Raw genomic sequence first — 26,801 nt, 5'->3', positions numbered from 1 at the left:
AGTATCCAGTCAGCCAGCAATTGTGCAAGTTCTCCCACTTAAAATAATGACAGAGGTCTGTAATTTTCATCATAGGTACACTTCAACTGTGAGAGACGGAATGTGAAAAAAAAAAATCACATTGTAGGAATTTTAAAGAATTTATTTGTAAATTATGGTGGAAAATAAGTATTTGGTCAACTATTCAAAGCTCTCACTGATGGAAGGAGGTTTTGCCTCAAAATCTCACGATACATGGCCCCGTTCATTCTTTCCTTAACACGGATCAATCGTCCTGTCCCCTTAGCAGAAAAACAGCCCCAAAGCATGATGTTTCCACCCCCATGCTTCACAGTAGGTGTGGTGTTCTTGGGATGCAACTCAGTATTCTTCTTCCTCCAAACACCACCAGTTGAGTTTATACCAAAAAAGTTCTATTTTGCTTTCATCTGACCACAAGACATTCTCCAAATCCTCTGCTGTATCATCCATGTATCCATTTTGGTATAAACTCAACTGGTCGTGTTTGGAGGAAGAAGAATACTGAGTTGCATCCCAAGAACACCACACCTACTGTGAAGCATGGGGGTGGAAACATCATGCTTTGGGGCTGTTTTTCTGGACGATGGATCCGTGTTAAGGAAAGAATGAATGGGGCCATGTATCGTGAGATTTTGAGCCAAAACCTCCTTCCATCAGTGAGAGCTTTGAATGGTTGACCAACTACTTATTTTCCACCGTCATTTACAAATAAATTATTTAAAATTCCTAGATTTTTTTTCACATTCTGTCTCTCACAGTTGAAGTGTACCTATGATGAAAATTACAGACCTCTGTCATCATTTTAAATGGGAGAACTTGCACAATCGCTGGCTGACTGAATACTTTTTTGCCCCACTGTATGTTAGAATACATATTTAATGACCACACACTTTTCTATTACATATAAGATGTCTGGGTCCATTGGACCCGGGGATAATAGAAGTGTGGAAATTGATGTTCTTTGTACCACACACACACACACACACACACGCACATGCACACGCACACACAGCAGGCCTAGACAGGAGGAGGCACCTCGTTTAGCTACTATTAAACATATAATTAAAAAATCCTATTCCACGGAATATTTATTTACAATGAGATTAATTAGAATGAGATTAACTAGAACGAGATGAATTACAATGAGATAAATTAGAATGAGATTAGTGTATAGTGAGATTCACTTGGAAGGGACAATGGATGGATGTGAATCAGGAGTTGTTGGAGCATTCACATGATTAATATTAACGTGTATGACAGCAAGTTCGCTTTAAACGATCATTTATTCGGCATGAAGGAGCCTCAGGAAAGTAAAGTAAGTCACAAAAAGCAGGGCTCTTAGAAACATGAAATAAATACAGTCTGGGATGAAAAATTCAATACAAAATCTGCAGCTCATGCCTCATGAATTATTGTCTTGCTTGTTCTGCATCCGCCTCCTTTTTCAGAACTTGCAGCAGAATCCGCAGCCCTTGTAGGCCCGGCAGCAGTTGCAGCACCAGCGACACAGTGACAGGTTGCTCTGCCGCCTCTGCCGCCCGTGGTACAGCGCCTGTGTGCAGGGACGTTAGCCGGACACAAACATTCTGTCCTCTGATTGGCTGCTACGCACCGTCCACGGCTCCCCAGGCCCGCCTGCCGCTGGAGTGTTGCCTCCCGCCTCCTCCTGCACCTCCTGCACCTGTGTGGGCACGTGGCACGCTTACAGGCCGCCGCTTGGCAACAACTAGTCCGTGGTCACATGCTTACCCCGTGGAAAGGGACTGCAGAGTTCTCCAGGATGCAAACAAAGGCCAGCACGAGTGTCACTGCAACTGCAATGCTAAATGCCTTCATTTTGACTTCTAGTAGTAGAAGTAGTACTAGTAGTAGTAATAGTAGTACAAGGTGGACGTGTCGGTGTCCCAGCCGAGCACCAGGCGGTCTTCAAGTCCAGTGGATCTTCCTATGGTCCAGTGACCTCTCTGGGCTGCTGTTGTGTGGCTTCTTCTTTAAATACGCTCGCCAGCCCCTGGTTGCATCATCACGCCGCGGAGGGAGGAGAGGCCCCGCCCATTCCTGGCAGATGTTACCTAATGCCGAGGGGGAAAGTTCTGACCTCCCCAGTTCCTCTTTTTGAAGGAATTGGGGGAATTTCTCTTTCATCTATTTTGAATGTTTGTGCTCTTTACCGTTAAGTGGATGCAACGTGGATTGCAATGCAATGTCGGCAGCACGGTGGCTCAGGGGTTAGTGTATGTGCCTCACAATACCAAGGTCCCGAGTAGTCCTGAGTTCAAGCCTGGGCTCGGGAGCTTTCTGTGTGGAGTTCGCATGTTCTCCCCGTGACTGTGCGGGTTCTACTCCGGCTTTCTTTCACCTCCAAACACATGCAACTGGGGATAGGCCCCTCCCACTTCCAAAGAAATGCACCTGGGGATAGGCCCCTCCCACTTCCAAAGAAATGCACCTGGGGATAGGCCCCTTCCACCTCAAAACACATCCTGGGGAAGGCCCCTCCTACCTCCGAAGACATGCACCTGGGGATATGCCCCTCCCACCTCCAAAGACATACAATTTAGGTTAGGCCCCTCCCACCTCTAAAGACATGCACCTGGGGATAGGCCCCTCCCACCTCAAAACACATCATTGGGAAGGCCCCTCCTACCTCCAAAGACATGCACCTGGGGATATGCCCCTCCCACCTCCAAAGACATACAATTTAGGTTAGGCCCATCCCACCTCCAAAGACATGCACCTGGGGATAGGCCCCTCCCAACTCCAAAGACATGCACCTATGGATAGGCCCCTCCCACTTCCAAAGACATGCACCTGGGGATAGGCCCCTCCCACCTCAAAACACATCCTGGGGAAGGCCCCTCCCACCTCAAAACACATCCTCGGGAAGGCCCCTCCCACCTCCAAAGACATGCACCTGGGGATAGGCCCCTCCCACCTGTAAAGACATGCACCTAGGGATAGGCCCCTCCCACTTCCAAAGACATGCACCTGGGGATAGGCCCCTCCAACCTCAAAACACATCCTGGAGAAGGCCCCTCCCACCTCCAAACACATGCACCTGGGGATAGGCCCTTCCCACTTCCAAAGACATGCACCTGGGGATAGGCCCTCCCACCTCCAAAAGTATGCACCTGGGGATAGGCCCTTCCCACCTCCAAACATATGCACCTGGGGAAGGCCCCTCCCACTTCCAAAGACATGCACCTGGGGATAGGCCCCTCCCACCTCCAAAGACATGCACCTGGGGATAGGTTGATTGGCAACACTAAATGGTCCCTAGTGTGTGAATGTTGTCCAGCTGTGTTGGCCCTGTGATGAGGTGGCGACTTGCCCAGGGTGTAACCCACCTTCCGCTCGATTGTAGCTGAGGTAGGCTCCTGTACCCCCCACGACCCCAAAAGGGACAAGCGGTAGGAAATGGATGGATGCAATGTGGATCACAGTCAGTTTCTTCCAGGTTTTTCCTCTCCTCCCTCGCGGGTTCAGACTAGGGTCGTTGTTGTGGTTTGTAAAACTCTTTGAGGCTCGTGTGGTGAGGGCCCGGACTAATAAAGTGGGATTGATTGATGGAATAAATAGTTATTTAGGATGACTTCAGGAACAACCACACAGAAATGTCCAGGATACTTGAATGACAGAAGAAAGCAGATAAAGTGGGGGATTATATTAACCTTTTACATTGTTATTGTAAAATGTTTGAAAAAAAAAAAAAATAGGTCGCCCCCATGAGGGTTCAGATCAGGAGATTTGTAAATCTCTTTGAGGCACTTGTGCAGGCATGTGACTTGAACTTCATAAAAAGACTGAAAATAAGCCAGGGGTCTGGGGGGCCACGGGTGCCCCCCCAAAACTCCTGTTTTTTTTCAGCAGTTGAACATGCAAGAATTAGCAACATTTTTTTTTTTTTAAAAGCAGCATTTAAATATATTTTGGTGTTTAAAGAATTTAAAAATGATCAACAGAGTTGACTTAAATACAAATGAATCACTATGTCTGTTTCAGTCACTAGTTATTTAGTCACTACAGTAATTGTGTTCACATCCACAGGAACCACATGGGATAGCCTACTCTATACAGTATTTACAACCTTACTAGTGTTCACTTCACTGGTGGCTCATCTAGTTATTGACATCATTTGACATTACTTTGTCTGCTTCAGTCACTATGTTATTTAATCACTACAGTAATTGTGTTCACATCCACAGGAACCACATGGGTTAGCCTACTCTATACAGTATTTACAACCTTACTAGTGTTCACTTCACAGATGATTCATCTACTTATTGACATTATTTACACATTACTTTGTTTCAGTCACTATGTTATTTAGTCACTACAATAATTATGTTTACATCCACAGAAACCACATGGGTTAGCCTACTCTATACAGTATATACAACCCTATTAGTGTTCACTTCCCAGATGATTAATCTACTTATTGACAATTTTTACACATTACTTTGTCTGTTTCAGTCACTATGTTATTTAGTCACTAAAGTAATTATGTTTTTATTCCCAGGAACCACATGGGTTAGCCTACTCTATACAGTACTTACAACCTTACTAGTGTTCACTTCACTGATGATTCATCTACTTATTGACCTTATTTACACATTACTTTGTCTGCTTCAGTCACTATGTTATTTAGTCACTACAGTAATTGTGTTCACATCCACAGGAACCACATGGGTTAGCCTACTCTATATAGTATTTACAACACTACTAGTGTTCACTTCCCAGATGATTAATCTACTAATTGACATTTTTTACACATTACTTTGTCGGTTTCAGTCACTATGTTATTTAGTCACTAAAGTAATTATGTTTTTATCCCCAGGAACCACATGGGTTAGCCTACTCTATACAGTACTTACAACCTTACTAGTGTTCACTTCGCAGATGATTCATCTACTTATTGACATTATTTAGACATTACTTTGTTTCAGTCACTATGTTATTCAGTCACTACAGTAATTATGTTTACATCCACAGGAACCACATGGGTTACCCTACTCTATACAGTATTTACAACCTTACTAGTGTTCACTTCACTGGTGGTTCATCTACTTATTGACATTATTTACTCATTACTTTGTCTGCTTCAGTCACTATGTTCTTTAGTCACTACAGTAATGTTTACATCCACAGGAACCACATGGGTTAGCCTACTCTAAACAAACAAAACAGAAACAAAAAATAAAATTACCTAAAAGTTTAGCTTTTTTATATTTGCATAGTATGTATATATTATTAATGTTGTAAATACACATCTATATATCTAGAAAGGCGGGTCCTGAAGAGGTAGGCATTTTTTCACAGATCTCAAGAAGGCAACAAAAACAAGAATGTGTGTGTGTGTGTGTGTGTGTGTGTGTGCGTGTGTGCGTGTGTGTGTGTGTGTACTTCAGTGAGACAGCTACTAGATTAAGGTCGCTTGTAAATTGACTTCCAGCAATGTGTCTATAAAGCGCCAGACGGGCTCGACTCCTCTGCCGTGCAAACAAAACGAAAGTGAAAGTCCTCAGAAAGTGGAGCAATCAAGATTGCTCGTCTTGTCCTTGTCAAAAAAAAAATGCTGTGATCAACATCAAGAATTAAGTTTTGTGAACATGTGTAAAAATCTGCTATCATGTCATTGACAGTGACAACCTAAGCAGGGTAGTGGTGTCATTGTTGACACTTCCTTCTCCCAATAAGATTATTCTGTATATTACAGTCTCTATATGTCCTTCTGTGTACAGTATGAGTGACTTAAGTGTCATTTAATCTGTTTATTACAGTCCTTTTATCTCCTGTGTACAGTGTGAGTGACTTAAGTGTCATTTAATCTCTTTATTACAGTCCTTATGTCCTTCTATGTACAGTATGAGTGACTTAAGTGTGCCATTTAATCTGTTTGTTACAGTCCTTATATGTCCTTCTGTGTACCGTATGAGTGACTTAAGTGTGTCATTTAATCTGTTTATTACAGTCCTTATGTCCTGTGTACAGTATGAGTGACTTAATTGTCATTTAATCTGTTTATTACAGTCCTTATATGTCCTTCTGTGTACAGTATGAGTAACTTAAGTGTCATTTAATCTGTTTATTACAGTCCTTTTATGTCCTTCTGTGTACAGTATGAGTGACTTAATTGTCATTTAATCTGTTTATTACAGTCCTTATGTCCTTCTGTGTACAGTATGAGTGACTTAAGTGTGTCATTTAATCTGTTTATTACAGTCCTTATGTCCTTCTGTGTACAGTTTGAGTGACTTAAGTGTGTCATTTAATCTGTTTATTACAGTCCTTATATGTCCTTCTGTGTACAGTATGAGTGACTTAAGTGTGTCATTTAATCTGTTTATTACAGTCCTTATGTCCTTCTGTGTACAGTATGAGTGACTTAATTGTCATTTAATCTGTTTATTACAGTCCTTATATGTCCTTCTGTGTACAGTATGAGTGACTTAAGTGTCATTTAATCTGTTTATTACAGTCCTTTTATGTCCTTCTGTGTACAGTATGAGTGACTTAATTGTGTCATTTAATCTGTTTATTACAGTCCTTTTATGTCCTTATGTGTACAGTGTGAGTGACTTAAGTGTGTCATTTAATCTGTTTATTACAGTCCTTATGTCCTTCTGTGTACAGTTTGAGTGACTTAAGTGTGTCATTTAATCTGTTTATTACAGTCCTTATGTCCTTCTGTGTACAGTATGAGTGACTTAATTATCATTTAATCTGTTTATTACAGTCCTTATATGTCCTTCTGTGTACAGTATGAGTGACTTAAGTGTCATTTAATCTGTTTATTACAGTCCTTATATGTCCTTCTGTGTACAGTATGAGTGACTTAAGTGTCATTTAATCTGTTTATTAAAGTCTTATTATCTCTTGTGTACAGTATGAGTGAATTAAGTGTGTCATTTAATCTGTTTATTACAGTCCTTTTATGTCCTTATGTGTACAGTGTGAGTGACTTAATTGTATGGCTGTATCTTGACTTTTTACACCAAAATGCGTCCGTTCTCCCTTTTCTGTCTACACACTGTGTCTGCTTGTAAGTACTCTGTGTGTGTGTGCGCTGCCCAACGTGCTCTTCTGCTCCTGAAACCAGCAATGTCACCAAGTGATGACGACCGGGGGACCGGTACTTTTTAGAGGCAGTATAGTATCGAATATGATTCATTGGTGTCACTACGGTGTACCGTACCACCCGAGTGCTAACACGTCCTGGTGCAGTTTTGTAGGCGTCACAAACGACAATAGCAGCGAGGGTACCTCAAATGGGCGGGGCTAGAGAGAGTGCAGCCTGTTGATTGTTCAACTCCCATGTATTTATATTTGTTTAGAAACAATTATTAGGGACCGAATGTCCCTTTGATACGGATGACCCTATTGTATTTCTAAGGTTTTATTATTATTATTATTATTATACCGCCGCATCTTTGAGCTGTAAATTGACCCCCTTAAAATGCTTCAAAACTCACCAAATTTAACACACACATCAGGACCGGCAAAAATTGCCATTTAATCAAAAAATCAAATCCAAATCTCAAAATTGCGCCCTAAGAAAAAAACAGACAAAACTGCTTGTAACTTCCGTTAGGAATGTCGTAGAGACATGAAACCTCTATGTAGGTCTGACTTAGACCTACATTTCATACACTCACATCCTTCACAAAAATCAACAGAAAGTTGGCAAAAACCGCTTCAAAACTAAAGTTTACTAAAAAATGTCATTTTGCCTCTTTGAGCGGCAATTTGACCCCCTTAAAATGCTTCAAAACTCACCAAACTGGACACACACATCAGGACGAGCAAGAATTGCGATCTAGTACAAAAACAAACCCCAAAACTACAAATGCGCTCCAGCGCCCCCTGGGAATAAAACAGACAAAACTGCTCATAGGAAGAAAACACAGACACAACTGCTTGTAACTTCCGGAAGGAATGTCGTGGACATGAAACAAAAACCTCTATGTAGACCTACTTAGACCTACATTTCATTCAAATACATCCTTCAGCAAAAATCAACAGGAAGTTGGCAAAAAAAAACCTTCAAAATTAAAGTTTCCTAAAAAATGTCATTTTTGCCTCTTTGACCCCTTAAAATGCTTCAAAACTCACCAAACTGGCCAAACACATCTGGACTGGCGAAAATTGCGATCTAGTAAAAAACCAAACCCCAAAACTCAAAATTGCGATCTAGCGCCGCCTAGGAAGAAAACACAGACAAAACTGCTCCTAGGAAGAAAACACAGACACAACTGCTTGTAATTTCCAGTAAGAATGTTGTAGAGACATGAAACAAAAACCTCTAAGTAGGTCTCACTTAGACCTACCATTCATTTATATCCTTCAACAAAAATCAACAGGAAGTTGGCAATTACCCCTTCAAAACAAAAGTTTTGAAAAAACCCGTCACCTTTTTTCAAACATGATCTCCTCTGAGCGCGTTTGTTGTGTCGGCTTCAAACGAGCACAGGAAAGATATTGAACCCTTCTGATTAAAAGTTGCGGAAAGAGTTTTTCTAACTGCTCTGGTTTTGATATTACGGGCCTTCAAAGAACTGTTGCGCTGATGCTGCTGCCATCTCAAGAGGGCCACTTAAAAGCAGGAAACACCAGCGTGACCACACAATGCAGAGAAGGTAGGTACTGTGTGGGTAAAGATATGTTGACTGGGTGAAAGAAGGAGGCACCAGTGTGACCCCAGGATGCAGGGAAGGTAGGTAATGTGCAGGTAAAGATATGTTGATTGGGTAAAGGCAGGAAACACCACCAGAAGTCGGTACCGTCCATCGCTGCTTGCAGCTTTAATTGATGATTGTTTTTGTCCCGCCTCAGCACACATCCTTTCTATCCTCATAAACAGCTCGGCTGCCGCAACACCGGATGACGAGCGGCGTCAGATCAAAAAGCATGATTTCATTTCCTCCTGTGGCACGGGAGCAGATAAACACCTGAAGATGAATTAACCCAGCAGTCAACGCTGCAGGAAGAGAGCCAAGCTGCAGCGGAATGCACAAATCAATAATGGTGGGAAGGAAATAACAAAAATGAGAGGTGTGTGTGTGTGTGTAAAGTGATAAAGTGCAGATAGAATCAGCGGGCGTTTGAATTCTCATTACACCTTAAAAGGCCTCATAAATTGCCAGCGGTGACTCAATTAGTGAAAGAAACATGCGCCAGTCTGTCTCGCTCACTGATAACCTGGCTGGCCCTGCTTGCGTCACTGTCAACACACACACACACACACACACACACACACACACACACACACACACACACACACACACACACACACACACACACACACACACACACACACACACACACACACACACACACACACACACACACACACACACACACACATACACACATACACACTTGAAAGTGTGCTTTTAACATGAAGGAACAACAACAAGCAATCATGGTTTCATCACCGGGCCGTGACTCACAAAAGGTGCAAAAGTGAGATGTTCCGGGGACTAAAATGTCCTTTGGCGACAAGGTTAGCGTGTTCCCGAAAGACACTTCATTAGGCACACGTGCACAAGGTATTGACATCATAACAAGACCTTAAGAAGTTTGTTTTTTTTACAAGTGAGATGAATAATTTTGTTTTATAGCTATTATTAGACAATGTTAGCTGTGTACAATTGTATTATATACAAACAAACCCCATTTCCATATGAGTTGGGAAATTGTGTTAGATGTAAATATAAACGGAATACAATGATTTGCAAATCATTTTCAACCCATATTCAGTTGAATATGCTACAAAGACAACATATTTCATGTTCAAACTGATAAACATTTTTTTTTGGTGCAAATAATCATTAACTTTAGAATTTGAGGCCAGTGACACGTGACAAAGAAGTTGGGAAAGGTGGAAAAAAATACTGATAAAGTTGAGGAATGTTCATCAAACACTTATTTGGAACATCCCACAGGTGTGCAGGCTAATTGGGAACAGGTGGGTGCCATGATTGGGTAAAAAAACAGCTTCCCAAAAAATGCTCGGTCTTTCACAAGAAAGGATGGGGCGAGGTACACCACTTTGTCCACAACTGCGTGAGCAAATAGTCAAACAGTTTAAGAACAACGTTTCTCAAAGTGCAATTGCAAGAAATTTAGATATTTCAACATCTACGCTCCATAATATCATCAAAAGGTTCAGAGAATCTGGAGAAATCACTCCATGTAAGCGGCATGGCCGGAAACCAACATTGAATGACCGTGACCTTCGATCCCTCAGACGGCACTGTATCAAAAATCAACATCAATCTCTATAGGATATCACCACATGGGCTCAGGAACACTTCAGAAAACCACTGTCACTAAATACAGTTCGTCGCTACATCTGTAAGTGCAAGTTAAAGCTCTACTATGCAAAGCGAAAGCCATTTATCAACAACAGCCAGAAACGCCGAAGGCTTCTTTGGGCCCGAGATCATCTAAGATGGACTGATGCAGAGAAAAGTGTTCTGTGGTCTGACGAGTCCACATTTCAAATTGTTTTTGGAAATATTTTCCATAATGTGATCCGGACCAAAGGGGAAGCGAACCATCTAGACTGTTATCGACGCAAAATTCAAAAGCCAGCATCTGTGATGGTATGGGGGTGCATTAGTGCCCAAGGCAAGGTAACTTAGACATTTGTGAAGGCACCATTAATGCTGAAAGGTACATACAGGTTTTGGAACAACATATAATGCCAAATAAGCGCCATCTTTTTTAATGGACGCCCCTGCTTATTTCAGCAAGACAATGCCAACTCACATTCAGCACGTGTTAAAACAGCGTGGCTTCGTAAAAAAAGAGTGCGGGTACTTTCCTGGCCCGCCTGCAGTCCAGAACTGTCTCCGATGGAAAATGTGTGGCGCATTATGAAGTGTAAAATACGACAGCGGAGACCCCGGACTGTTGAACAACTGAAGCTCTACATAAAACAAGAACGGGAAAGAATTCCACTTTCAAAGCTTCAACAATTAGTTTCCTCAGTTCCCAAAGCCCAGATAAGCGGTAGAAGATGGATGGATAATAACACAGAAAAAAAGTTGTATACACATGTGTTATACATCAGTCTCATAGTAATAACAGTTGTAAAGTGGCTTAGGCATTTTATAAGGACGCCTTGGTGCCGCCATTTTGAGACTCTAATGCATTGTGAATATAATGCAGTTGTTGTATTGAAGTGGGAATAGCAAACTTCCTGTTGATTTTAGTTGGGGGCGGTCAGTGTATGAAAAATAGGTCTCAGTGAGACCTATATTGAGGTTTTTGTTTCATGTGTGTATGACAGTCCTACAGTTTTGTCTGAGCAAAAAGCTGCCATTTTGTGACAACAGCAGCAGCGCAATGGTTCTTTGCAGGCTCATAAAATCCAAAGCGGGGTAGTAATTAAAACACTTTCTTTGACTTTTAATCAGAAGGGTTTAATCTCTCTTCTGTGCTTATTTGAAGCGAAAACGACAAACGGCCTCAGAGGAGATAATGTTTGAAAAAAAGTGACATTTTTTAGCCAACTTTTGTATTGAAGTGGGAATAGCAAACTTCCTGTTGATTTTAGCCGGGGGGTGTCAGTGGATGAAATATAGGTCTAACTGAGACATACTTAGTGTTTTTTTGTTGTTGTTTCTTGTTTCTACGACATTCCTACTGGAAGTTACATACAGTTTTGTCTGTGTTTTCTTCCTAGGGGGCGCTAGAGCGCAATTTTCGGTTTGGTTTTTTGATTAAATCGCAATTTTCGCCAGTCCTGATGTGTGTCAAATTGGTGAGTTTTGAAGCATTTTAAGGGGGTGAAATTACAGCTCAAAGAGGCGGCGGTAAAATAATTAAGAATAATAATAATAATTAAAGCTGCAAGCAGTGATGGACGGGACCGACTTTTGCTGGTGTTTCCTGCCTTTACCTATTCAACATATCTGTACCTTCACGTTACCTACCTTCCCTGCATCCTGGGGTCACACTGGTGCTTCTTTCTGTCACCCATTATGTTTGAAAAAAGGTGACGGGTTTTTACAAAACTTTTGTTTTGAAGGGGTAATTGCCAACTTCCTGTTTATTTTTGCTAAAGAATGTCAATTATGAAAATATAGGTCTAAGTGAGACCTACATAGAGGTTTTTGTTTTATGTCTTTATGACATTCCTACCGGAAGTTACAACGGTTTTGTTTGTGTTTTCTTCCTAGGAGCAGTTTTGTCTGTGTTTTATTCCTAGGGGGCGTTTATGAGCGCAATTTTGAGTTTTGGGGTTTGTTTTTTATTAGATCGCAATTTTCACCAGTCCTGATGTGTGGGTCGAGTTTGGTGAGTTTTGAAGCATTTTAAGGGGGTTCAAATTAAAGCTCAAAGCGTAAAAAATTACATTTTTTAGGAAACTTTTGTTTTGAAGGGGTTTTTGCTAACTTCCTGTTGATTTTTGCTGAAGGAGGTCAGTGTATTAAATCTAGGTCTAAGTCAGACCTACATAGAGGTTTTTGTTTCATGTCTCTATGACATTCCTACTGGAAGTTACAATCAGTTTTGTCTGTTTTCTTCCTAGGGGGCTCTAGAGCGCAATTTTAAGTTTTGTTTTTTTATTAGATCGCAATTTTCGCCAGTCCTGATGTGTGTGTCAAATTTGGTGAGTTTTGAAGTATGTTAAGGGGGTCAAATTATAATGATAAAACCTTAGAAATTCAATAGGATCCTCTGTCCTAAAGGGACCTCGGTCCCTAATTACAATACATGTTTCTCTTTGATTTCCATCCTGCAGGGCTTCCCATCAGCATGTGTACCTAATAAACTGTCCATACGTGTACATTTGGACCCCTTTCCTGCTGGCCGGGGGCCTATCAGCCTGAATCTTGTGTCCAAACAAAGCCAGGCACCAGCCAGGCGGACAGATTCACCTCAGCAGGCGCCACACCACCTTGTTCCCCCCGGCCGGAGGACATTGCCCCCCCGGGCTGTTGCACAACCGCCCTCCCTTGCCCACAAATAAGGTCTCAGCGCCATCCAGCCCGGCTTCCACACACACAGCCCGAGAAGAAGCAGAGCATCATAACAGGCTCAACAGTGGACATGAGGTGAGCACGCAGATGCCATCTGGGGCCAGCCATACTGGCTCCCAGCCTGCAGGGGGCAGTGTGGCAAGCACATTTACAGGAAACGCTCGGGAGGAATTTCCCTTTTTTTTGTTGTTTTTCATTTCCAAGATGCAGACAAACATGTCGTAACATTTCTGCTGCAACTCCCACATTGTTGCCAGCACTTCTTCAAATGTGCAACATTTCTATGAAGTTCATTTGAATCACACAACATCAATTAGTAAACATCATTATTTTGTAGTTATCTCTACAATTATTTATCCTTAATGTTCATTTCAAGCAAGTAGTATTTTTTCAAGGTGAAAAAAAATATTGGAATTCAAATGTCTTACACATTTTTTTCCATTGCCCTATTTAATATTTAATGTCGAATCCTCATTGGCCCGATTTATAGCAACATATTAAAAATAAAATAAATAACCGTACTTCTACTACAAAATTGAATCATAATAATCAAATATACATACTTACATTAATGTTGTATTAATATAAATACATAATTTAATAACTACACGTAATCAAAATATTTACCAGAGCATTTCTCAAATCAAAATGGTAAACTATAGAATTATTTTGTACTTGTATCAAATTTTACTTAATAAATTGATTAAAAAAAAACATTAGGAATCATTGCTAAAATACTGCATCTTAATCACAAGCTCCCGTCAACTCTCCTTGGCACAGTTTATAGAAACATTTCAAAAATAATTACAGAAAAGAATCATACTTGTACTAAACTCAAATAAACAGCGGTTAATATTATTTAATAGGAAAATCGACTTTATAATGTATTTTTTATTGACAAGCTCTTATCAAAAACCCTAGGCATAGTTTACAATAGGTTTTGAAAATTATAGACAATAATATTTGTGCTAAATTGCATTATATAACTGTAATGAATATGAACAGTTATACCAATATGAAGATATAATGAAATGTAGTCACATTTATTCAACATTTTATTTACAAGCTCTTTTTAAAATATTTTACATACACATACATATGTATACATATACATATACTGTATATGTGTATATATGTATATATATATATATATATGTATATGTGTATATATATATATATATATATATATATACATATATATATAGATTTATACTGTTTATATGTATGTATACACACACATATACGTACATACATTTATATTCTAAAGCAAAAATAACTGTACTTATCATTTTAAAATAAATCCATCCATCCATCATCTTCCGCTTATCACAGGTCGGGTCGCGGGGGCAACAGCCTAAGGAGGGAAACCCAGACTTCCCTCTCCCCAGCCACTTCGTCTAGCTCTTCCCGGGGGATCCCGAGGCGTTCCCAGGCCAGCCGGGAGACATAGTCTTCCCAACGTGTCCTGGGTCTTCCCCGTGGCCTCCTACCGGTTGGACGTGCCCTAAACACCTCCCTAGGGAGGCGTTCGGGTGGCATCCTGACCAGATGCCCGAACCACCTCATCTGGCTCCTCTCGATGTGAAGGAGCAGCGGCTTTACTTTGAGTTCCTCCCGGATGGCAGAGCTTCTCACCCTATCTCTAAGGGAGAGCCCCGCCACACGGCGGAGGAAACTCATTTCGGCCGCTTGTACCCGTGATCTTATCCTTTCGGTCATGACCCAAAGCTCATGACCATAGGTGAGGATGGGAACATAGATCGACCGGTAAATTGAGAACTTTGCCTTCCGGCTCAGCTCCTTCTTCACCACAATGGATCGGTACAACGTCCGCATTACTGAAGACGCCGCACCGATCCGCCTGTCGATCTCACGATCCACTCTTCCCTCACTCGTGAACAAGACTCCTAGGTACTTGAACTCCTCCACTTGGGGCAGGGTCTCCTCCCCAACCCGGAGATGGCATTCCACCCTTTTCCGGGCGAGAACCATGGACTCGGATTGGCGGTGGTGATTCTCATTCCGGTCGCTTCACACTCGGCTGCGAACCGATCCAGCGAGAGCTGAAGATCCCGGTCAGATGAAGCCATCAGGACCACATCATCTGCAAAAAGCAGAGACCTAATCCTGCGGTTACCAAACCGGAACCCCTCAACGCCTTGACTGCGCCTAGAAATTCTGTCCATAAAAGTTATGAACAGAATCGGTGACAAAGGGCGGCATTGGCGGAGTCCAACCCTCACTGGAAATGTGTTCGACTTACTGCCGGCAATGCGGACCAAGCTCTGACACTGATCGTACAAATAAATCCTAACAATTCAATATGAATATTTGCAACAACAATAGAAACAATCATTGATAAAATAAACCCACCATTTAAAATACATTTTATTTACAAGTTCTTGTAAAAAATATTAAATTATATATCAAAATGTATCATTATTGTTAGTATTCACGTACGGGGTTATTTTGGTAATTCTCCACCTTTTATTCAAACTATATTTTTATATTTACAAAATAGCATGTCTTTCAATTGTATTTAAAAAGTAAACGTGGGCAATGGACAGCTTCGATTGACTGAATAATCATTTTTAACCCAATACATTTTATTTTTTTCCACCACTACTGTGACTTTTTGTTTTTTGTATAATAGAAACTAAGCATTGTTTTCTTTTTGAAGAAAAAAAAAAGGCTGCTTGAAAGTGGTCAAGTTCCATTATTGTTACAAGTAATAGAAGAATATCCAACAATACCAGTGAGGTTTGTATTTGATGAGAGGAAGGAGGACATTCAAGAGTGAAAGTAAGAACATTTGTGAGATAGGATGAGTTCAATCAATCAATCAATGTTTATTTATATAGCCCTAAATTGCAAGCATCTCAAAGGCCTGCACAAACCACAACGACATCCTCGGTAGAGCCCACATAAGGGCAAGGAAAAACTCACCCCATTTGGACGTCGACAATGATGACCACGAGAAACCTTGGAGAGGACCTCATATGTGGGCAAGCCCCCCCCCCCCTTCCGCTGTCGAGCGGAATCAGAGGTCAAAGAAAGAGAGTGACTGTCTACGCGAGGCTGAAGTGACGAATTACGAGTCATTGATTCAGGAATACTCGCAGGACGTGTCGCACTTTTTCATTTAAACCCACATCACTGTGACTTGTGCAGCGGCCTTGTCACTCACTTCCTGTGACAAAGTGTCCTCTAAACGCTCTCGGCTAAAAAACATTGGCACTTATTCATGAAGAATTATCCTGTCGGGATCTTTTCATGCTTTAGACGCCATGCTGGGACAGAATAGACAACTTTTAGTCATTGTCACACTCTGGATGTTCTCTACAACACTTTGTTTTATCCCCAACCACCTCAATAAACTATTCAACCACTACATAATACATACAGTAGTGGAGTAGGCCTAAGTAATCATTAAGTACCACCATAATGACAACATTAAATACAGTAGTGTAGTAGACGTAAGTATTCATTAAGTACCACCATAATGATAACATTAAATACAGTAGTGTAGTAGACATAAGTATTCATTAAGTACCACCATAATGACAACATTAAATACAGTAGTGTAGTAGACCTAAGTATTCATTAAGTACCACCATAATGACAACATTAAATACAGTAGTCTGGACTGCAGGCGGGAAAGGAAAGTACCCGCACTCTTTTACTACGAAGCCACGCTGTTGTAACACGTGGCTTGGCATTGTCTTGCTGAAATAAGCAGGGGCGTCCATGATAACGTTGCTTGGATGACAACATATGTTGCTCCAAAACCTGTATGTACCATTCAGCATTAATGGTGCCTTCACAGATGTGTAAGTTACTCACGCCTTGGGCACTAATACACCCCCATACCATCACACATGCTGGCTTTTGAACTTTTGCGCCTATAAAAATCTGGATGGTTATTTTCCTCTTTGTTCCGGAAGACACCACGTCCTCTGTTTCCAAATATAATTTGAAATGTGGACTTGTCAGACCACAAAACACTTTTCCACTTTGCATCAGTCCATCTTAGATGAGCTCGGGCCCAGCGAAGCCGGCGGGGTTCCTTGGTGTTGTTGATAAATGGCTTTGGCTTTACATAGTAGAGTTTTAACTTGCAATTACAGATGTAGAGACAAACTGTAGTTAATGACAGTGGTTTTATGAAGTCTTCCTGAGCCCATGTGGTGATATCCTTTACACACTGTCAGTTTTTAATGCAGGGATCAAGGGTCCGTAATATCATCGCTTACATGCAGTGATTTCTCCAGATTCTCTGAACCTTTTGATGGTAATATCCCTAAATTCCTTGAAATAGCTCGTTGAGAAATGTTGTTCTAAAACTGTTCGACAATTTGTTTACACATTGGTGACACTCGCCCCATCCTTGTTTGTGAATTATTTAACAGGGAAGCTGCTTTTATACCCAATCATGGCACCCACCTGTTCCCAATTAGCCTGCACACCTGTGGGATGTTCCAAATAAGTGTTTCATGAGCATTCCTCAACTTTATCAGTATTTATTGCCACCTTTCCCAACTTCTTTGTCACGTGTTGCTGGCATTAAATTCCAAAGTTAATGATTATTTGCAGAAAAAAAATGTTTATCAGTTTGAACATCAAATATGTTGTCCTTGTAGCATATTCAACTGAATATGGGTTGAAAGGGATTTGCAAATCATTGTATTCCGTTTATATTTACATCTAACACAATTTCCCAACTCATATGGAAACGGGGTTTGTAATATTTACATATTTTGCTCATTTTAAGCATACAGCGGTGTATTTTTTTCACAGACGTGTCACAACGTTTGCGAGTTCGCTATAAAAACAACTGCTAATCATGGCAGAATTTATGAGCGACTGCAAAGACTACTTTGGGAGAAATGGTCACAACCCTAGATTTTTGAGCGCGGGATGATCTGCCAGTTTTAGAAGACGAATGATCAGCAGACTCAGTGCTAACTAAACATGAATGACAAACTTTGAACATAGTAAAACAGTCACTTACTGTACAACGTCTGCTCTCACTGGAATGTAGATGAAGAACCGATCATAATCCTTAGGCAGGTTGAAAAAAAAAAAGTGTCTTTTCGTGTCGTCCTTGCCATACCTGGGTAAGAAAGGGATGTCAAACTTTTTGGTTAATTGCCACAACCTTCAACTATCCAGGAGAATGTCATGACTTAAAAACGCCTATTAACTTTCACCAACTCACAGGTGATGCAGCAGCTCAGTAAGTCAACGTCGCTCTTGTCGTGACTTGTGTTGTTGTTTCACTTCCCGTCTGCCGGTGTGCTGGCTCTCACACCTGGCCCTGATTGGCAACCAGGACACACCTGGCCCTGATTACTAATCAGGCTCCCCTGTACGCTGCATGGCTGCATGACAAGCTCCGTGCACATGGACACACTTAATCGGGTTAAAAGCTAAAAGATCACACACATATGGATTAAAATGTAATTCCAATGGAGTCAGGTAGAGTAGAATTGAATAGAAAGCAAGGTACTTGGTCAATTGCAAAGTAGCTCGCCTGCAGGAAAAGTGCGTGGGTTACATTCTAATCCCAACGATGATCAGATTGAATAAATGTCATGTACTGTTCTGTCTTGTGCACTTCCCAGCTGCACTCGCTCTCATGTTGCTAAAGTCATGGGTGCACTTACCAGCTGGCTTTGCCCTTTTCAATATGAAATATTACTTTATTGCATTCCGTCTGCCAATCTCTGCTCCTGTGGGGTACGGCTTCAAGCAGCATCTCCCAATCAATACATCACGGCGCCGGTAAAAGTAGTTCCTCTGCATTAGTGCTTCAAATAACAATATTGCTAATACTTGGTTAATATTCAGGTCAAATGATGAATGGAGTATTGTTGACACAATGTAGTACTCGCATTAGCTGTGTTGTTAGCTACATTCTAAAAATTAGCACGGATAAATTTGTTTTAAACATGTTTGTGTTTTGCATAAATATTGTAAAGGGAAGTAAAAAAAAGCCCATTACCCATTTAGGGTAAATATAGTCTTTTGTCCAACAAAGTGTTAATACTAGGGGTGTAACGGTACACAAAAATTTCGGTTCAGTAAGTACCTCGGTTTAGAGGTCATGGTTCGGTTCATTTTCGGTATAGTAGGAAAACAACAACATATACATTTTTTGGTTATTTATTTACCAAACTTGTAAATAATGGCATAACATACATATACACACAGGGTCCATTGCCAGGGTTAATGTGGTCAACATATATTAAATAAAAACTAAATAAGTTAAGGCTCAGAATGGTTTCTTAACAAAACCTTTCTACATATAAAGTGCTTTTTTTGATTGATTAAGACTTTTATTAGTAGATTGCACAGTACAGTACATATTCTGTACAATTGACCAGTGAATACTATCAATCAATCAATCAATGTTTACTTATATAGCCCTAAATCACTAGTGTCTCAAAGGGCTGCACAAACCACTACGACATCCTCGGTAGGCCCACATAAGGGCAAGGAAAACTCACACCCAGTGGGACATCGGTGACAATGATGACCCAGTGGGACGTCGGTGACAATGATGACTATGAGAACCTTGGAGAGGAGGAAAGCAATGGATATTGAGCGGGTCTAACATGATACTGTGAAAGTTCAATCTATAATGGATCCAACACAGTCGCGAGAGTCCAGTCCAAAGCGGATCCAACACAGCAGCGAGAGTCCCGTTCACAGCGGAGCCAGCAGGAAACCATCCCAAGCGGAGGCGGATCAGCAGCGCAGAGATGTCCCCAGCCGATACACAGGCGAGCAGTACATGGCCACCGGATCGGACCGGACCCCCTCCACAAGGGAGAGTGGGACATAGAAGAAAAAGAAAAGAAACGGCAGATCAACTGGTCTAAAAAGGGAGTCTATAACACCCCAATACGTTTTTCAACATGTTTAAGTCGGGGTCCACGTTCATCAACACCGCCCGCCGTTTTTTGTGGACATGTTCCATAAATACTGATGTTTAAGATTTCTTTTTTTGTGAAGAAATGTTTAGAAGGAAGTTGATGAATCCAGATGGATCTCTATTACAATCCCCAAAGAGGGCACTTTAAGTTGATGATTACTTCTATGTTTATAAATCTGTATTTATAATTGAATCACTTGTTTATTTTTCAACAAGTTTTTAGTTATTTTTATGTTTTTTTTTCCAAATAGTTGAAGAAAGACCACTACAAATGAGCGATATTTCGCACTGTTATACAATTTATGTGCTGTAATTTATTTCTTTATCTATTTTTTTCAACCAAAAATGCTTTGCTCTGATTAGGGGGTACTTGAATTAAAAAAATGTTCACAGGGGGTACATCACAGAAAAAAGGTTGAGAACCACTGTCACGTCAGTGAGTGTGTGGGCGAGCGAGGTGAGGGAGCTTAGCGCGAGTGCCGGCTGGTGTTTTGTCCGATTGGCTGTGTGCAAGACCTCAATAAAGCCACGATTTGCAACTAATCGCCAGACTCTTCATTTACCGTGGAGTCCGGAGCTGTGGAGACCCACTGCCGGGTGGAGTGAATGGTTTTGCCCCCGAGAATACATCAGCCCTGGAGCAGTGTCTCCCCTGGACACTCTTGGGAGCCGGAAGCAGGGAAGGTGCAACACATGTTTGACGTGTTGTCAGAGGTAGCTGCTGAACAATCTCAGCAAACCTCCGTTGTTGTATCGCGCAGCCAAAGTGTTCCTAAACGAGAGATCTTAACGAGGCAGGAGGGTCTTCCAGCTCTGGCATGTTGTCCTAGCCCGGTCGCTGCTAGCATGTGTACTCGTTCGGTACACCTCCGGACCGAACCGAAACCCCCCCGTACCGAAACAGTTCAATACAAATACAGTACGTGTAAGTATTGTACTTGCTGTATGATTGTAACGTGCATCTTAGGTTTAGTTTTCATTACCTAATTTGGAGGTGTAGAAATTGCCATGTAAAACCGCTAATGCTAATCATTAGCATGCATGTGGAAAATCCACATGTAAATTAGCGTGGAAGTAGTGCGTTTTAAAAAGTGGAGCCTTACTATTCGTTTAACTCAGTCCATCTCAAATAGTGGGGCGGGCCCCCCCCCTTGGGGGAAGGGGGTGCAACAATGTTATGCAGAGGTAAACGTATAACAATGTTGTAGACCAGGGGTCACCAACGCGGTGCCCGCGGGCACCAGGTAGCCCGTAAGGACGAGATGAGTCGCCCGCTGGCCTGTTCTACAAATAGCTAAAATAGCAGCTGTGGAGAGGCGGAGCCGACAGTCTGACAGAGAGGCGGGGCACGCTGGAGCCCAGCCCAAGATGGCAGTGAGGAGGCGGGGATGGTGAGCGAGCGGCGAGGCGGGGCGTGCCGGGAGCGACGCCACAAACAAGATCCGGTGTGTAGATCGCGCACCTGTACACGATTAACGTATCTCCTCTCACTGTATAAAAGGGGAGAAGGAGGAGAGAACCGGGCTGGTGATGGTGCGGAACGAGAAAAAACACATACGACGACGGAGACGGAGACAAGAAGAGGCGGATTGAAGTACGTGCTGCTGAAAAGCAGACGGCGGAGCGAGCAGCAGAGGGAGATGGGAGACGCAGCGGAAGTGCGATTCAACCGTAGACAAGTCAAACCTGCTCGAAGTCATGTCCTTCCTTGGTGGTCCACGGAACCCGCAAGACGACGGTGTGAGTCCGTTACAGCAGCACTTACAAGTGAGCTGCCTCTATTTTTTAAATTGTATTTATTTACTAGCAAGCTGGTCTCATTTTGCTCGACATTTTTAATTCTAAGAGAGACAAAACTCAAATAGAATTTGAAAATCCAAGGAAATATTTTAAAGACTTGGTGTTCCATCCATCCATTTTCTACCGCTTAATCCCTTTTTGGGGTCGCGGGGGGCGCTGGCGCCTATCTCAGCTACAATCGGGCGGAAGGCGGGGTACACCCTGACTTGTTTAAATAAATTCATTTATTTTTTTACTTTGCTTCTTATAACTTTCAGAAAGACAATTTTAGAGAAAAATACAACATTAAAAATGATTTTATGATTTTTAAACACATATACCTTTTTACCTTTTAAATTCCTTCCTCTTCTTTCCTGACAATTTAAATCAATGTTCAAGTTTTTTTATTTTTATTGTAAAGAATAATAAATACATTTTAAATTTAATTCTTCATTTTAGGTTCTGTTTTTTCTACAAAGAATATTTGTGAAATAATTATTCAAACTTATGATTAAAATTAAAAAAAAATATTCTGGAAAATCAGGCCAATCTGTAGAATCAAACTTAAATCTTATTTCAAAGTCTTTTGAATTTCTTTTAAAAAATGTTGTTCTGGAAAATCTAGAAAAAAATAATGATTTGTCTTATAGCTTGATCCAATGTGTTATATATTCTAACAAAGTGCAGATTGGATTTTAAATGATTTAAAACATGTCATCAAAAATATATATTTATTGTGAGAAATTATTAAGATGATCAGTGTTTCCACAAAGATAAATATCATTAATTATTAATAATAACAGAGTTAAAGGTAAATTGAGCAAATTGGCTATTTCTGGCAATTTATTTAAGTGTGTATCAAACTGGTAGCCTTTCGCATTAATCAGTACCCGAGAAGTAGCTCTTGGTTTCAAAAATCTTGGTGACCCCTGCTGTAGACAAATGATACTTTTTATAGTCACGGTGGAGCACAATATATTTTATTCTTCCTGGTGGGGCATAAGAGAAAATAATTGCAAAGCACTGGTTTATGAGCGGACAAGACGTCATGTGTGACAGCGGTATGGACACATGCTACCTTTTGATTTGACTTGAATCAATGGCGCTCACGAGACGCTGCATCATTGTGTTCTGTATAAAAGGCACTGGTTGATAAATCGAGCTTTCCTGCAGCAGTTTTGCATGATCTATGTGAAAGAGGCTTTTGGTTTGGCTTAGGGAAATACTTGATTAGTGTCACAAAAGTCAATCCTTAACGTGAAACCAATTGTGTCTTTTCTTAAGAAGGTTTCAAAGTGAGAGTAATCTTGGTAGTCTGAGAGTCTTTCTGGGAAGCTGCTTCATGAAATATTCATCAACACAAACAAGTCGAGGTGTGACCTAAAAATCTAATTCACACGCAACAAAGTGGACAAACACGAGGGGCAGTGGGGGTCTTTACTTGAGGGGCAAGTGTGGCAGTGACTTATTCCAACCTGAAGGTGGCGCTCTGGGTTTGGAGTGAATCTCTTCAGTACAGTGATAGGTCCGGTTTCAATAGCATATTGTCTACAAATATCTCTTATAGACGACATACGGGTTGGGTGACGTCATACGAAAATACGGTATTAGCTTTCACTTTTATGCTGATGACACCCAACTCTACATGCCCCTAAAGCTGACCAACACGCCGGACTGTAGTCAGTTGGAAGCGTGTCTTAATGAAATTAATCAATGGATGTACGCTAATTTTTTGCAACTTAACACCCAAAAAACCGGAAATGCTGATTATCGGTCCTGCTAGACACCGACCTCTATTTAATAATACAACTTTAACATTTGACAACCAAATAATAAAACAAGGTGACTCGGTAAAAAATCTGGGTATTATCTTCGACCCAACTCTCTCCTTTGAGTCACACATTAAAAGCGTTACTAAAACGGCCTTCTTTCATCTCCGTAATATCGTTAAAATTCGCTCCATTTTGTCCACTAAAGATGCCGAGATCATTATCCATGCGTTTGTTACGTCTCGTCTCGATTACTGTAACGTATTATTTTTGGGTCTCCCCATGTCTAGCATTAAAAGATCACAGTTGTAGCTGAGATAGGCGCCAGCGCCCCCCGCGACCCCGAAAGGGAATAAGCGGTAGAAAATGGATGGATGGATGGAGTTGGTACAAAATGCAGCTGCTAGACTTTTGACAAGAACAAGAAAGTTTGATCACATTACGCCTGTATTGGCTCACCTGCACTGGCTTCCTGTGCACTTAAGATGTGACTTTAAGGTTTTACTACTTACGTATAAAATACTACACGGTCTAGCTCCATCCTATCTTGCCGATTGTGTTGTACCATATGTCCCGGCAAGAAATCTGCGTTCAAAAGACTCCGGCTTATTAGTGATTCCTAAAGCCCAAAAAAAGTCTGCGGGCTATAGAGCGTTTTCCGTTTGGGCTCCAGTACTCTGGAATGCCCTCCCGGTAACAGTTCGAGATGCTACCTCAGTAGAAGCATTTAAGTCTCACCTTAAAACTAATCTGTATACTCTAGCCTTTAAATAGACCTCCTTTTTAGACCAGTTGATCTGCCGCTTGTTTTCTTTTTTCTCCTTTGTCCCCCCCTCCCTTGTGGAGGGGGCCCGGTCCGATGACCATGGATGAAGTACTGGCTGTCCAGAGTCGAGACCCAGGATGGACCGCTCGCCTGTGTATCGGTTGGGGACATCTCTACGTAGCTGATCCGCCTCCGCTTGGGATGGTTTCCTGTGGACGGGACTCTCGCTGCTGTCTTGGATCCGCTTTGAACTGAACTCTCGCGGCTGTGTTGGAGCCACTATGGATTGAACTTTCACAGTATCATGTTAGACCCGCTCGACATCCATTGCTTTCGGTCCCCTAGAGACATTTGTGATTTAGGGCTATATAAATAAACATTGATTGATTGATGATTGACACGTCACTTAAGACACTTTTTATGTGCTTTTATTTTCTAGTACCGCTAACACCCGCTAGGGAGAATACATCCCAACCTCCACTGCCAAAGACGCATGACGGCCAAACATCGGAGCTACAGCAGATAAAAAGTGGACACAGTTGATCCTTGACTAACATTATCATCATTAATCATAATCAGACATACCGTATTTTTGAGAATATAAGTCGCTCCGGAGTATAAGTCGCACCTGCCGAAAATACATAATAAAGAAGGAAAAAAACATTTATAAGTCGCACTGGAGTATAAGTCGCATTTTTTGGGTAAATGTATTCGATAAAACCCAAAATCAAGAATAGACATTTTAAAGGCAATTTTAAATAAAAAAAGAATAGTGAACAACAGGCTGAATAAGTGCACGTTATATGAGGCATACATAACCAACTGAGAAGGTGCCTGCTATGTTAACGTAACATATTATGGTAAGAGTCATTCAAATAACTATAACATATAAAACATGCTATACCTTTACCAAACAATCTGTCACTCCATCCATCCATTTACTACCGCTTATTCCCTTTTGGGGTCGCGGGGGGCGCTCCTAATTGCTAAATCCAATGAAATCTTATACGTCTAGTTTCTTACGTGAATGAGCTAAATAGTATTATTTGATATTTTACGGTAATGTGTTAATAATTTCACACATAAGTCGCTCCTGAGTATAAGTCGCACCCAAACTATGAAAAAAAACTGCGATTTATAGTCCGAAAAACACGGTACTTTATTAATCCCTGAGGGGAAATTAAAATTTTCAGCACATTCCCATTCAAGATCAAACAAACTTTACAGGGAAACAGAACAGGATCGCTGACGGGTCTGCCAACTTCTGGTGCCCCTTATAAAAAAGGTGAGATACAGGTAAACAAGTGGGGGGAATGGGAGAAAAAAATTAAAGATTAAAATAAAATAAAATGAAAAAAATCGGTCTAAGCCTTGGCCCCTTGAGACGGGGTCCAGACTGAGGCCAAGGGGAAAAAACAACTCATAGCTATTGTACAGATCCCTCTTACATATGTGTAAGAGGGAAACATCAAAGAACACAAAGGACATGAAATACATTAAAGTAGCGGAGCTGATGCAACCAGCCACTTCTACATACAGCTATGAATAAAAAGTAAAAGAAACATACAAGAAGCATACACTGTGATGGCCTCTGCAGTGCTCCACGCTGTCGTCAGCTGAACATTTTAATTTCCCCTCAGGGATGAATAAAGTATGTCTGATTCTGATTAAAAATGTAATGTAAGATTACATAACATGCATGCAAAAACCACAGAAAACGCTTGGCAACTTAATCCTGTAGCCACGCCCACTCAGGTTTTAGCTCTTTTAACATATGTCTCTTGGTTGCTTTGTTGGGTCTGCTCCTGACTCTTGCCAGGAACCCCCCACCCCAGTAGACGATGGCGTGGAACACCGCAGAGGCCACCACAGTGTATATCTTTTGTTTTTTTCTTCTTTTACTTTTGTGGCTGTGTGTAGAAATGTCTGCTTGCATCAGCTATGGTGTTTTAATGTCTTTAATGTCCTTTGATGTTTCCCTCTTACACACATGCTTATGTGGGCTATGGCTGAGTTTTTTCCCCCTTCGGCTTTAGTCTGGACCCCCTCTCCAGGGGTTCAGGCTTAGACTGATTTATTTTTGTATTTTTTGTACCCCCCTATCCCCAGCGTGGATAGGGGGCTCCTGGTGGTCTGCTCCGTCCTGCAACTCAGTGCAGCGTTTAGGCAAGACAAAAAGCGAGCATCTGCGGCCGAGGCGAGCGTTCAACACGTTTTGTTTAGATCAGTGTATCAAACCCATTGAGAGCCGACAAAAAAATCAACTGTGGTCCCTATGAGCCACGTAATACACTTTTCCACCACTTGTGGCCGTAGTGAAAACAGAACAAACAGAAGAAGTCTGGAGCTAGTCAGAGGTTCCTTGAGCGCCAAAAATATGACTAAAGTGGGAAAGACATATTTTAATTTGCACTTTAATCTTATTGGTAGTTTAAGAAACATATTATTGCGATTAGTTAGAATGTATTCATTTTAGCACTTCATAATTGTATTTTTCATGATCTTTTGCAGTATATTTAGTTACTATTTATTTTGAA

The 26,801-nt window shown here is 41.3% G+C and overlaps 1 protein-coding gene and 1 long non-coding RNA gene across 2 annotated transcripts; both read right to left on the bottom strand.

Annotated features, from left to right (window-relative positions):
- Positions 1–1,285: 1,285 nt before the first annotated feature.
- Positions 1,286–2,006, bottom strand: hamp (hepcidin antimicrobial peptide). The gene is made up of 3 exons (XM_061915151.1): positions 1,771–2,006; positions 1,634–1,702; positions 1,286–1,573 (listed from the first exon to the last, which is right to left on the bottom strand). Exons 1-3 carry the CDS (start codon positions 1,855–1,857, stop codon positions 1,466–1,468), a joined length of 264 nt encoding a protein of 87 aa, XP_061771135.1. The 5' UTR covers positions 1,858–2,006; the 3' UTR covers positions 1,286–1,465.
- A 1,662-nt stretch (positions 2,007–3,668) lies between these two features.
- On the bottom strand, positions 3,669–18,519 carry LOC133561693 (uncharacterized). The gene is made up of 3 exons (XR_009808759.1): positions 18,232–18,519; positions 18,025–18,126; positions 3,669–8,944 (listed from the first exon to the last, which is right to left on the bottom strand). It is a non-coding gene; the product is annotated as an uncharacterized LOC133561693 (long non-coding RNA).
- Positions 18,520–26,801: the final 8,282 nt, after the last annotated feature.

This window comes from Nerophis ophidion, linkage group LG11 (assembly GCF_033978795.1).
Source record: "Nerophis ophidion isolate RoL-2023_Sa linkage group LG11, RoL_Noph_v1.0, whole genome shotgun sequence".
Lineage (NCBI taxonomy): Eukaryota > Metazoa > Chordata > Actinopteri > Syngnathiformes > Syngnathidae > Nerophis > Nerophis ophidion.
Note: the sequence above shows the minus strand (reverse complement) of the source record. Positions and strands in the feature narration are given on the sequence as shown.

Excerpts from the sequence above, each read along its gene's own strand:
- hamp (XM_061915151.1), bottom strand. The coding sequence starts at position 1,857 with ATGAAGGCATTTAGCATTGCAGTTGCAGTGACACTCGTGCTGGCCTTT. Across the intron at positions 1,703-1,770 it reads CTGCAGTCCCTTTCCACGGG|GTGCAGGAGGTGCAGGAGGA; the intron begins GTAAGCATGTGA and ends GTGCCCACACAG. Across the intron at positions 1,574-1,633 it reads GGCCTGGGGAGCCGTGGACG|GCGCTGTACCACGGGCGGCA; the intron begins GTGCGTAGCAGC and ends CCCTGCACACAG.